At 39.2% G+C, this 14,205-nt stretch overlaps 1 protein-coding gene across 5 annotated transcripts in view; it reads right to left on the reverse strand.

Annotated features, from left to right (window-relative positions):
* The window catches only part of ADAMTSL1 (ADAMTS like 1), a 901,468-nt gene that overhangs the window by 227,371 nt on the left and 659,892 nt on the right, over positions 1-14,205 (reverse strand). For 4 of the 5 annotated variants that reach the window (XM_032392420.1, XM_032392419.1, XM_032392418.1 and 1 more), the window contains 3 exons: positions 9,281-9,355; positions 5,855-6,012; positions 533-644 (listed from right to left, as the gene is read on the reverse strand). In XM_032392420.1, coding sequence (XP_032248311.1) covers positions 533-644; positions 5,855-6,012; positions 9,281-9,355 — 345 coding nt within the window. Of the gene's footprint in view, positions 1-532; positions 645-5,854; positions 6,013-9,280; positions 9,356-14,205 lie in introns of those variants that run through there. The other variant, XM_032392423.1, reaches the window with a different exon arrangement.

A 14,205-nucleotide genomic window follows, 5' to 3' on the forward strand; every position in this document is an offset into this window, starting at 1 on the left:
ATAGGAATTCATTTGGTGACTTTTCAGGAGAGATGTGTTTTAATGAATAAATAAGGCAAATGGCATTCCATTTACGGTGCAGATGATGGGATAGGGTTTAACAAAAACTGACTCTAAGTCTGTAGTGCAGGGACTTTTTTTTTCTTCTGGTAATAAACTATTTCCTTTAATTAAATCAACCTCTGATTCTTTTTGGACACATCATGCTAGGTAGTAGGCCTGACAAACATTCTCCATTTGTCTCCTGAATAAGTAAGTTCTCTTCAACCAGATGAGTAGTTTACTCTCAAAGGAACAGAACAGAGTCAAGACCGTTTCCACTAATGGAAATTTGCTGACAGAAAATGTTCATGCAGCATCTAGAGGGAGGTATCCGCCTTACAGGAGGGCTTCAGGATTTGGCCCCATTCAGAATAAAGAATCAGACCCATCACAGCACTCAATTTCTTCCACATTGAAACGACTATTTTCACGATAGCCAAGTCTTCCCTCACAGAAGCCAACAGTTCCAAGGGTAAGTGAACACCATTACCTCCTCCACAGGTTGCTGAGCAAGGAAAGAAATCTGTCTCCCTCCATCGGTGGATGATCGGCTGATAGAAGATGAACTGGACTGTGCTGTCAGCAGGCCCTGAGTTGTGGATCTGCAGGAGATAAAAGCAAAGAGAGAAACTGGTATGACAGGGAGGGGCTTTCTTTGTCCCTTGCAACTTGGACAAGAATGCATGGTGGCACCGATGGTCTTAGGCTGCACGAAGAACCACTCTGGGAGAGAAGTGGCCATAGCAATATCATCGATCTTACCCATCAACCATATACCATTGTGACCATCACTTTTCAGCTCTTTTGCTATGGAACAAGGGATTGCAATGTCTCTACCTGTGATTCTAGTAGGATCTTTTCCCAGGCCACTTTCTCCCTTTCCCTCCTGTATTTCCAACTTCTCTGGTACAACAGGAAAAATTATGTGGATTTTTATATGTAAAATATGTATGTGTGTATTTTTATTTTATTTATTTATTTAAAAGATTTTATTTATTTATTTGTCAGAGAGAGAGAGAGAGAGAGAGAGGGCACAAGCAGGGGGGAGAAGCAGGCTCCCCACTGAGCAGGGAGCCTGATGTGGGACTCGATCCCAGGACCCTGGGATCATGACCTGAGCCGAAGGCAGATGCTTAACCGACTGAGCCACCCAGGTGTCTTGTGTATGTGGATTTTTAAATGTAGGTTCCAAAGTAGACAATTTATTCTGAGGAAATTATAAATGCCATACACTGCAGAAAATGAAAGATCCTGTCTTTAGTCAAGAAAAAAGAATTAAAGAATTAAATGGCTCTGCCCACTCAGAGATGTTTCCTGGCACTTTAGTGATTCATACATTTTAATGTGCAGAGTTACCAATTGGAAGCTTGCTAAAATGCAAATTCCTGGGCTCTTGCAATGCAAGAGCAATGGAAACATTGATAGTCCAAGTACCAAACTTTGAAAAACACCAACTTACAATATAAAAGCAATGTGTACTTTGAATATACATATCCTTATGGAAATTACAACCCCATTTAATTTTAAAAAAGGGGAAGTGAGGCAATAATTCTTTAATAGTTCTTAAAAGTACAAGGTTGAGAAAATATACTCAATCTAAAAGAGAAGGAAAAAGTAGCCAATAGGAGCAGTGCCTTGATTTCACAAAGGCATAATGACATGCCATATAACACTGAGACAGTTGGGCAAGGCTTGGACTATTTATTATACTAAAGGAAGTTCCATGGACAACCAAGAGGGCCACCTCTTACTTCAAGACAGTAGAGGCATATCAGCGCATCATGTGGTCTATGTCTTTATGTTTTCAAGCCTTACCGTGGTCCCAACTGCCCTTCACCTAGGATAAGCTGATGGATTTGGCCTTAAGATTTTTAAAAAAGACAGCCTATTTTCCACTACTGAGTTGAACAACTGGATTAACAACTGGATTAAACATCTAGGAACACTGGAATGCAGGGAGTAGGTGTTAAACCCTAGACCAATTTTTGGACTTCGGATGAAAATATTGGAAATGTTCCTCAGATAATCTGCAAGAGCTGGAAAAGGAGAAAGAAGAAAGAGAGAGAGAACTATAGAATATCTCATATTATGCTGGCATTCTGACCCATGAAACATCGAGGTCTTTCTTAATTAGAATAAACAGTGATACAATCCCTTACTTTAAAGCCAAAACAGCTGAAGCAATATGGTGTGTTTCACAAAAGGGGAGCAGAGCCTACAGATTAATATTTTTCAATCCTATGTGTCAGATACAGGATACCTAATTGCTTGCTCGGGGATGTACTATTAATCACATTCTTTGGAAAGTTTTTTTTTTTTTTTGATTGTTTTTTTGTTTTAAGCTCACAAAAGCCTATAGCTCTCTTGGGATGTGTGGTTTCCATGCTGGAAAGGTATTAGAAGAGGACTGTCATTTAAACATCAGCTCTGTGAAAAAATAAAAAGACCAGAAGATTTATTTAGGCTTAGAAGGATGGATTTTTTTTGCAGAGGTCTCTTTTGGGATGCTTGAAATTAAACTAAGTCCTAGGAAAGTGGAGGAAAAAACAAAAATGAGGAGGATATAACATCAAAATCCTTGGAGAAACCTTGTTCTAGAATATCTGTACAGTGTCTGGGCTTAGTTTTTGATCTGGTTAAAGAGGAAAAAGATGGAACACATCAAATTTTCAGCTTCCTAGAAGTTACCAGTAAAAGCACCTTATGCCTTTAGAGTAAGGAATGCATGTCAAGAAGTTTTGGTGTTAAGAGGGAGTGTGAGTAAATACTATGTTGAAGGAAAGAAAACAAGGACCTTAGAGAGGATATTGTTCCTAACTGTCCAATGAAATTGATGTACAATGACCATGAATGCCGAGACTGTATGCCTAAATTTGAAAAGAGATTGGAAATGAACAGGGGTATTGTTATTTCAAATAGATAAAAACAGTTGTGATGTATCCAAATCTCTGACCATACAAACCTTACTTGATTCTACACTGATAATATTCCTGGTTCTCTCTTCTCTATAAGCACCTTCTTTTAATAATAACCAACAACTACCACAGCAACGAGCACTTACTACATTCCTACCGTATGCAGGGTACATTTTATTTATATTAAATCAAATCTTAGAACTACTCTGTATTATCTTTCCACATTTACATTATGACGAGAGAGATGAGTCTCAGAGAGGTTGAGTGACTTGCTCGAGGCTACACAGCTACGGAAGAGCAGAGCTGGGATTTGAATTCAGGTCTGCCTTGGCTTGAAAGCTGCCATTCTTTTCATATTACCAAGCAATTCTGTTAGTTAGTGTTAGTGTTGTGGAGATACAGGTATTTATCTTCAGTGGTGGCCTTGTACTGTTCTTCTCAGTATCTTAATTTTTCATTTGAAAATAGGAAAATAAAAAGGCTAACCCAATGTCTAACTTTGATGGCCTAATTGTTGCTCACAGAGATGAGCTTCCATGTTCCTTGTTTCTGGTCTTATTAATTCTGGGTGGCTGGGACTTTTGTTGTCATTAGCTCTGGAGCTTTATACACCCTAAATCCTCAGACATCAGGTTCTTATTCTCCAGGATATGCTGAAAGCTTCAGTTTGACACATTAGAATTTAGTTTTAGGGAGCTAAACACATCTGGCATATGTAATTTAGGCCTCCTTAAGTTAATAAGGAAAAAGAATGTTCTGAAACAAGCTTTTCTTCCTATAATTACAATGATTCAGTGTTTCTAATTTAATATAAGATTCTCACACTGAAAGGAAAAGAGAAGACAAAAACTGGTCACTTTCCATAGCAACTGATCTCACTATCATGATAGAGTCCCAGGACAGGACAAGTGTGTGAGTGGGTAATAGATGAACATTAGGTCCATGTAAAATCAAAGGAATCAAGAAGACATTTCAAACGCATGAAAGACATCATCAAGTACACAAAGGATCTCCCAGTTGATGCACTATGAAATGCCACACTTTTTTCTTCTCAGTTGGGAAAAGGTAATTTGTGAGCCTCAGCTGTTCCCCTACTATGTTCTTTTCTCTCCCTGGTGTTGTAGAAACTTTTGCCCCAGACAAGCCAGCAAGGGGTTGGGAGTCAGGAGTCCCCCTATGTTCCTTGGCTGCTGAGTGATGCACAGGGTGATGCTCCACGCTGTTCAGAAAGACATATGAATGCATTATCTGTGTCTAATGCTCTAATTGATGCAAATGCAAGTCACAATTTTTCTACTACTTTGGTGTCTTAGGTACTCATCAGTCACTTTTCTCTATGACGTTCTTCTGAAATTTCTAGAACGGGCACAAACTGAACAGGTACCTTAGCTGCTTTCACAAGGAGAACTAAGTTGGAAGTTTTAGGGAAGGATGGACCATCACTGAAAAAAACCCTCTTCTGGCTGAGAAAGTCAAGTTCTTTCATTGGGGCTGTAGCTTCAGAAGGATGCACATGGCATGCGGCAAGGAGGAACAAGGAAGAATGGTCTTGAGATGGTATGGAGGTAGAATGGACAAAGTTTAAGGTCTAACCGGGGGCGTATAGAAGAAGGGGAAATCAGTGTGAATCGAAGGCTTCTGATGTGGCTGGGTAAATAGCATATTATTCCACAAGATAGGAGATAAAGAAGATTAAGTAGGTTTCTGGGGCTAGACAAGTCCAGTTTCGGACACGTTGCGCTGGTTGCACCTATGGAATATCCAAGTGGTGATGTGCAGAAGGCAGCTAGATATATGAAATGCCTCAGCAATGCTGTCAACTACTGACATGTGAACAATATTACTTGAATCCAGTTCACTATTTTCAGTATGTGTATTAACTCTTGCAAGGCTACTAGGGAAATGAATACAAATGGTTTGTTCAGCAGTACTCTAAGGGTTGCAAAAAAATAAAGACTTCTCTCACTATTGTGCTGTATTTGCATATTGAAATGAAATAACCACTCACAGCATCATTTTTCTGGTGAGCTATCTTTGCTGGTTTGTAGCTTCTCATCCACACAAAGTGGCTGGCATCTGGACTGGATTAAAAAGAGCTACCATGCAGATGGAGACAGAGAACAGTGCTCTGGAACCCTTCTTCCATCCAACCTCACTGTCTATCCCATTTTCCTATGTGCATTCTTACTTCCAGCTGCCATGGGGTCATCGAGTCTTAGCTTAAATCAAATGTCCTCTGGCTCCAGGTCCCATGATGAAAAATTTATGGAGTCCTGGACACATTACAAGTTTTACAGCTTTACAGCTGACATCCTTCAGGTCCTTCTGACCTACTGAAGGAAAAAATATGTTTTATTTTATTGTGATTTTCAAACATTCTTCTAATGTGTACATTTCTCCTACAGAATGGATATGTTGCTTTCAGCAATGTGTTTTATATTACCTTGAAGAGTAGGGAAGCTCTGATAGAAGGAAACAAGTTAGTCTTGTTGCCAGTACAAGAGAAAACAGAACTTGTAATGGGACGTATGACCAAGTCTATGGATCATTATTTTGTCTTTCTCTTTGACTGGGAACACCTTACGTGAGTCAATGACTATATCCTAACTTGTTTCAAAAACAGTTTATATCCTCCAACTAATGATGTGTTGGTCTTTGAGTCTTTTTATTAAATCATATACATATATATACACACATAAGGATTTTCTTAGGACCTTAAAAATATTATATGTTCCTGAAAAGTCCAGGATGTACCTTGACACCCCTGAATTAAACATTTCCTGGATAATAGGATTTCCAAATCTACACCCAAACCCCAACTCTCTCTCTCTCTCTTTAGGAGATTATAAGTCACAGTTTGGATATGGCTTGAGAACAAGGTACCTAGAGGCCCTTACCTTGACAATGAAATCTGCTGTGAGTGGTCCAGTCATTCTCAGTATCTCTTTGTCTGGAAATTTCTGGAAGTCCACACTAGAATTGTCCACAAGAAAGGTGCCTGTCGAGCTGAGACTGTTTTCACCTTTAGCCCCCTGCAGGGTTTTGGTTTCCAGATCTACATGGTCAAACACATGTAAAGGAGAGAAAGATGTTCCCAGGGCTACCACAGACCACATGCAAGCAAATTTCATGAAACAGTCTACAGCTATGGAAGGGAGAAATACCCTCCTTTATATGGCTGACACAGTTGAAATTGGGATAGAAACAAAATTTAAGGGCACCTCTGGATCACAGGAGTTTATGTTGCAAATGAAATTATTTTAAAACTCATTAGCCAAGCATTCAAGGCTCCCAGTCAAAAAATCTTTGACTCCCCAATGACCTCATTAGGGTACCCCACTTTACCACCATTCTATTCCTTTAACTAAACCATCTCCCATACATGTCTTACTGATTTCAGTCTCTACGGCTGTCTAGAATACGCTCCAGTTTTCTTTTTGATCCGTGAGATCCAGGGTGCCTCGCAGAGTTCCCCTCAGCACCCGTGCGACTTCATACCCATGCATTACCTTGTGTTTATTTGTACTATCTGCTTTCTTACTGCGTGTGTGTTGCGGCTCGCCATGAAGAAACAATAGTAATGAGGACAAGGAAATCACCATTCTTTTTAGTTCTCTCTCTTTTAAAAATCCTGCTGGGTACCTAATGTAGTATTATGTACATATATGATATTAGTGCTTAAGAGAGAAGAACTTCTTGATTCTTGGAGCATTCCAATCTGAATTTGGCCAATGACAAAGGTGATGAAACATCTTTTGTTGTAGGAAATGTGAGCAAGCTGGGGATGATGGTAATTATGCCATGTATTTCAGAGCAGATTAAATTCTCATGTGATTGAGAAATGATTTAGAGTAACTGCCCACTGTATGAAGAGGGACAGACTGTCTAATGGTTTCTAAAACTTGCATAAGAATCCTTAGCTTTAGTAGTGGTTCTTCAGCAGAAGGATAGAGTGCCAGGTGAGGCTCTGGGTCTCCTACCCAACATTCAACCAGAATGACTCCCTTCTTCCATGTCTTACAGATTGGGGTCCTGGGATAATTTTAGGACCTCTGGGTGTACTAAAGTACCTGTACTAAATTATTCTACATATTGTCTACTTTAAACTGGAATATCAACAAGAATGTTGGTGTCCAGTGAAAGGCCCACAATGCTGAGATGAAGTCTGTGTAGCCCTTCTTCTGGAGTAGGTCAGGCTCTATCCCCCTGCCCTAGAGGAGAGAAGTCTTCACAGGAGAACATGAGGTACATCAAGGGAGAACTGGAGGGGAAACCACAGCACAGGATCTCCTTCTGTTAGCCTTCATTTCTCAAGCTGCCTTATGTGTGTGTATGTGTACTAATTTGTAGATATAGCTCCAAGACATAAATCAACTTAGTTTTGGAAAAATCCTGGGGGTCTAAGTCTGATTTGAGCATCTGATTCAGTTTTATCACCAGGTCTCCCAGCTGTCCTTCCCAAGGTACTTCTGATTGAAGATAAGCGGGGGTTGGACCAGACTGCCTAGTGTTGTTCTGGTTTGGCCCTAAATATTTCAGATTAGTCCCATATTAGACCAGCTTCTGGGAGTTAAGTGCAAAGGGTTGCAAGTGAAACAGGGTGTCATTTACTCACATATTCATTTTATATTATATATTATATTCCAGATACACAAAACAAAAAGTTCTTAAGCTACATGTATGTTGTCAACATACATGTATGTCTGTTGGGGAAAAAAAACAAATTCCATTTTGCTTTCCATCATTTATAAATATCATCTGCCGCTTCACCTATTGAATTCTTGGGACAATTAAAGCAAACGAGGCTCATTCTTTAGCTTATTAGTGATCACATAGTTAGGAAAACTGGGAGGCTCATACATTTATAAAAATGAATTTCCTCTTCAATCTATTCCTTTGGGGTCTTTCTTCTGCATTGAGGAGGCAGTCCCCCACTTGGTGATGATCTCTGCCTGGATGTTTTATTCTGAGCAGGCCTGTCACTGCTAGAAAAATACTGTTTTTGAGTGGGGTTGTTACACGAGCAGTTACCTCTGCCCAATCCTCCAGAGGAAAAGCAAATCATTTGAATGGTGATAGTGTACACATATATATCATCCCTTGACATGTGAACATTATATTTTGGGGGGTTGTTCAGGGTTAGAAAAGACCTTGGATCCATATAAGGTGACTTATCAGCATCTTCTGGCTTTGCCTGAACTGTACCTTACTTATTCCTTTCCTTCACATGACCCTTCAAATCCCGCCTCTCCCATGAAATGTATTTATTTTTATTTTTAGAAAGACTATAGTAGGCTATCTGAACTTTCACAGGCTCCAATTTATCTTCCTCTTGTTTGTCTTTCTGGAATGATTTCATTTATAATCCAATGGCCAAAAGATAATGCTCGCTACCTAAATTGGTTTCCTAGGCATGTGTGTGGGAGGGGAGAAAGAACAGAAGATGATAGATGGTTCTTTAGGAATCCAGAAACAGTCACAGTGGAGGAGATCAGAAATGCTCAAGGGACCAGCTGAAGTGAAGTCTTTCAGTGGAACTGAATTTTGTAGAAAATACAATGTATCCTCTTATACCCCTTCCCTGGGTTATAGCCTATAATTGTCTGCTGGTAATTTACAGGTCTATGTCTAAACAATAGTAAATGCTAATAATAAAAAAGAAACAATGTGGCTGTGTACTACTGCTTGGCAGGACTGAAGATAGCAATTCTTTCTAAATTCTAGTGGGGCCATGCTACCATTTGATCTCTAGGGTTGTGATTACCCATCAGTCCTCAATCCCAACAGCTATCTTCAGTATAGGAGGGCTTTGTATTGTCCTTAATACATGGGATGTTTAATCATACCACTATGGTTTTCTTTAAAAGTTAAGGTTGTTTGGTGCTTCTACGTTCCCCTGAATCGATAAAGTAATGGAACACGGGAATAGGAAGAAAGAAAGAGTGAAGATGAGGAAGGCTGGAAAGAAGAAGGGGGGTGGGGGAAGGAGATGCGAGGCAAGAAAAAGACTGAGATTGATTGGAGAGGAAGAAGAGAGAGAAGGAGAAATAATATTCACAAAAGCATAAACATGTGCTTGACTCATGAACAACCTATTGGGAGCATCTATTTTGTATTTTTCAGGATGAGTGTGGTTAGAGATAATTACCCTGAGGTTTCTGCTATCTCATCAGGCAGCCAAAAGATAAACAGAAGCACTCAAAATATCATATTATGAGAGAGGAGAAAGATTTGCACTTCCGTATTTTAATCTCTTCTGGGAACAAAAAATAATAGTGACTAAAATTCCCAATACCCAAAGGAAAACAACTGAGTTTACTTACACAAGTGATCAGGTCCTTTTAAGACGAGGCGAATATGTCTACTTCCATAGGGAATAGCAACCACAGTATCATCCACTAGAGAGAAACAAAGTGATATCTTAAAGGCACATAATTTGACACAAAATTATCAATTAGCTCCTATATAAAGGCACTGACTTATATACTCCCCCAAATGATAATCATCTTTTAAGTGTTTGAAAGAGGAACACCAACATTTGGGAATCAAAATTTCCATTTTCCTCAGAAAAAAACATGCCAGTGAAGCTGGTCACTAGTTAACTTATGGGGGACCCGGCCTTTTAAAAATATATATAAATTTTGCTAGATTGAGAAATGAATTTGCAAGTTTCCATTTCCGAGTTTAAAACCTGGTTTTTACATTGCCAAATTTCTCTGGATTACAAAAATGAAAATAAATTCTAATGCTCAAAGGATGACCGTATTATATCAAGATCTGAATTTCTTTCTAGCAAAGTAACTATCTTAGACCATCAGGAAAAATAAGAATAGGAGAAGATTCATTTGTTTGTATTTGTTAAATCTCTTACGGGCAGAAATTATGCCTCCCAGTTCTTTAATATCCTTCCTTATCTACATCTAATATTATATATAGTAAGTGTCTCAGGAATGGTTATGAACCTTTCCCCCCACATACCCTCTCTGCTTGAAAATTAAAAAAAAATTTTTTTTTGGCTGAATCACAGCCAGATTTAGAAATGGGTTACTTTCACCCTACTTGCAAATTGAGACTGAATTCACTGGAAGCAGAACCTACTTTTTTTTTTTTAATTAGATTTATATTCTATGCACCCCAAGCATATCACAGGCATTCTTGCTTGTGACGTTTGTGACAACACCACCTCTCATTTACATGCCACTGAAGAGTTTCACTTTCTAAATTATACCATTTACTCCTTCACCCAAAGCTTGTGACATAGGCAAAGAGGATGCTACCATCTCTCTTTTATGATGATGAAATGAAGCCTCTGAGAAGTATAGGGAGTAGCTCATGGTCAAAAAAAGAGGAGGGCATTCCAGAAGACAAGGGAAAAAGCAGGTATTTTAAATTCACCAGCATATTCAGAAGCTCCGTGGGGATTCTTTGTTTCACACATATTTTTTTCTGATATTATACATTATCATGCACTCATTGGAAAAATTTAGTTTCAATAAGAGTAATCCTAAAAGGTACCCAATGTTCTGAAACTTAGCATCATCCCATCTTTAGGAGAATCTGATTTCCATAAATGAATCTCAGAAGTTCCCTAACTTCTCTGATCCTTAGTTTCCTCATTTGTAAGACAGGGAAAAGCACACTTACCTCACAGTATTGTTGTAAAAAGATATAGATATTGATATCCATATATAGATGTGTAGCCTGGAATGCAGGAGGCATTTTGTAAATATTACTTTCCTCCCTCTCTTCCAAATCTCCTTAAGGACAGGAACTGAAAGACTGTTTATTTTTGCTGTGTTTTTAAACCCTCCAAGGCCCCAGCGCATAACCAGTTGAATGAGAAAGAAGAATCATATGCTATCAATTCTTTCCCTAAAGAGGTTACATTTATCAAGTTCTCTCCAATGTTGAATATTCTACTCACACTACAACCTTCTAGCGGTTTTTAATGTCATAAATTGTTGAAGAAAAGGCTGAATTTCAGAGAGCCAAGACTTTGTGGCTATAAGCACAAAACATGTAAGGAGAATACAGAAAAGGAACAAAAAATGTTCAGACTGGGCCCATAGAGCTTTAAATGTCTTGCATAAAGACATGGATTTTTAAGTTTACAAAAGAAACTCAAAGCAGTTAAAACAATGGGATTTCTGGAAATAGAAAGTCTTTGTTTATCCACAGGTCAAATAAAGTGCAAGTAAAAGGGAAGCTTTCTGTTTGGCTCTGCAACGCTCGGTGGTAGACTTCTGACCCACACACGACTCAGGCGGCCTCCCTCTTGTTCTGTTGAGAAGCCACTTGCATTCCACATACTGGGGCATTGACCCTAGCTTCTGGCTGATGCATTAACCCTTGTATGCTCCCCAAGGAAGATGGGGAGAAACCCAGAAGGGTGTTGGGGAAAAGGTTAGTCAAAGAGAAATAGGGAGCCTTTCAAGCTGGTGCAAACTTGAAGAATCAGCAGCACAGGGCACAGGAAGTAGGAAGAGTCATGGTCTGTTCTTCTATGGTTCTCTCAAGGGCTGATGGACAACTGGCCCCTCATCAGGCAATCAGCAAGTTCATTACTTTAGTCCACAAATATTTTTTGAGTGTCTCCTAGTGTTAGGCCCCCTCCTAGGTACCAGAGGTTCAGTGACAAAAAAGACCAGCAAAGCAGCAGCCCCACAAAATGGTCCAAGGGGAAGGGCCCCAGATAAAATATGTGGGAAAATACCACAAGCTATACCCTGCTCGTGGAAACCCATAAAGCACATTGGTTTCTTAGAAGCCCTGAACCAAAGAGCCTCATTTCATTCTATTTAATCCAGTGCATCCCCAAAATGTTTACCCAGAGAATTTATACACACACACACACACACACACACACATATATATAATCTGTTAACACCAGCTGATACATCTCAAAATATAATTTAAGAAACGGTGATCTTAATTTGACAAAAAGATAGGAAAAAATTGATTTCATATTCTGCATGTTGATAAAAAGCCCCTCTTTGAGTTGGATATGTATGAATAATTGTCTTATTTGGGGATAAATTCTCAATAATTAGGGATGGGCTGGGGGATTCTTCCATTTGGCATCTATTATAAGAGTGAGCACAGAATGGTGTTGAAGACATTTGAGAATGTGTGAGCAGTCTGGCTTTATCACCCACCTCCTTAGTGATTAATTCAATAGGTTTGACTGGTGGGACAGATGGGTACACCCTCTCTCACTGGGCCTCACATTCTTGTGGGTGCCCTTTTCCACAAAGGCACACTGCTCTATGACCAAGTGCATCTGGCCTAATCTATTCTGGCTTTGTTGACAGAACCATGATGCCAATAGTCAGGACATATTTCTAGGTTATTAATCAGCAATTCTGGAAGACCTGCTTCAGAGATCAGATAACCTCTTTCTCAATTAAATTGATAAGCTCTCCATGCGAATCATAAATGCTGTCATGTCACAAATAGGGGTTGCAAATGTTCTTTCTCAAGAAAATTAATTATTCTAAAGATTGTACCTAAAATATTTCCTCAAAAAGTCTACAGCTATATGTGTATTTCACAGCTTTCTATTGAATACTTTAAACTTGTTTTACAATCTCATCATACGTGGACTTTTCTGTGTCATTCATTGCTGTATCAGAGAAAGGTCATAATGATAATTTTTGAAGAGATAAGATTTCCTATTCTGATATCTGAGCTTGCCTTATTTTTAGACCTGTTGAGGTTTATGTTTTTAAGGAGTCTTCCCTCTAAGTCTATGGGACCGGTAATTTATTTTCATTTCCTTTTTTTCATGGTAATTTTTTTTTAACAAAAGAGTCATCGTTAATGTGATTGGCTACACATAAAAATAGCAGTACATACAGTCTGCCAATCTTGAGGAGGTTTTAGTAGTATATTTTTTATCTCCATGCCAACTTCATTACTTTTACAATATATCCAATGAAATAAGGTGAAGCCGAGCATTTGAGCCCTTCAACATCTCCCCCTGAAGTTATCAGTCATTACACAGTGGAGGACGTATACCTAACAGGCGAAATAAGATGGATCTTCCTCAACTGTTGGGAACTTCATCTTTACAGTTGTCCAGGCCAAAAACTTTGGAGCTATTCTTGACTTCATATATATATATACATATATATATAATCAGCTAGAAAATCCTATTGCCACAACAGTCAAAATACCGTATTTCATGGATTCTAAGAGGAACCGTCTCTCACATTTTAACATATGTGAAATCAGAATGCAACCCACAATCAATGGTGCATTATATCCTTTCTCACCGAGGCAGTGATCCTGCCAGAGTTCTCTTTGCCTGCACAGTTGCTAACACCAAAACAACCAAATGGGAGTCAGCAGCTTGGAAGAAGATTCTAAGATAATAGTGGAACACCCTTATTTAGCCTCTCGGAACTAAATAGTTGTGGGGGTTGTAAGGAGATGAGGAATCAGAAGTGCGTAATAACATTGCCAAAGTGGGAGTCCAAAGCCAGCTCGCTGTACACAATTGCGAACCTGAGTTGAAAGTCCAGCATCAAGACTTCTGGTTCCTGACAAGATGGAATAACAGCACCCAGACTTAGTTTTCTGCCTGGAAACCACCAAAAAGTCAGAACATTATATAAAACCCTGGCTTTCAAGGCACTGGATATCAGGCAAAGAAGGGCAGCAATTGCTGAGAATCAGGAAACAAGGGAGGTGAGCCTTAACACTGCCTGGGAGTCCTGCTTTGAAAGACTTTCCTGGCTGCAGCTCAGGAGGTGGGAACCCCAACCCCAGGAGGACTCCCTGAGTTGAGGAGACAAAGCTGAGAATCCAAGAAGATCAAGGTGGCTAGAGTTGTGAATGACAGATTACCAGAGAGAAGAGAGCTACACAGAGAGACAATTCCAGAGATTTAAGAGCATTCTCCCATCACATTGTACACCTCAAACACATACAGTGATGTATGTCAATCATTTCTCAACAAAACTGGGAAAAATATTTACATGACATAGAAAAAATACTTATGTGACTTGCTAATGATATATGCTATTATATAATTTTTTAAAAATTATTCTCTTTGGGTATCCAGCAGCATACCCATGCTAATCAGGATGTGCATATAAAGAAACTAGCTGAGGCTGGGAAAATAACCACACAAAAGAATTATAGAAATGACTATCTGGCATGCATATAGGGCTGGGAATAGTATCTTATCCCACTAGACACGCTAGAAAACTTTGTAATTCATGGGACATTGAGCAGTAGCAGGGTC

This window comes from Phoca vitulina, unplaced genomic scaffold (assembly GCF_004348235.1).
Source record: "Phoca vitulina isolate PV1807 unplaced genomic scaffold, GSC_HSeal_1.0 scaffold67, whole genome shotgun sequence".
NCBI classification, from domain to species: Eukaryota; Metazoa; Chordata; class Mammalia; order Carnivora; family Phocidae; genus Phoca; species Phoca vitulina.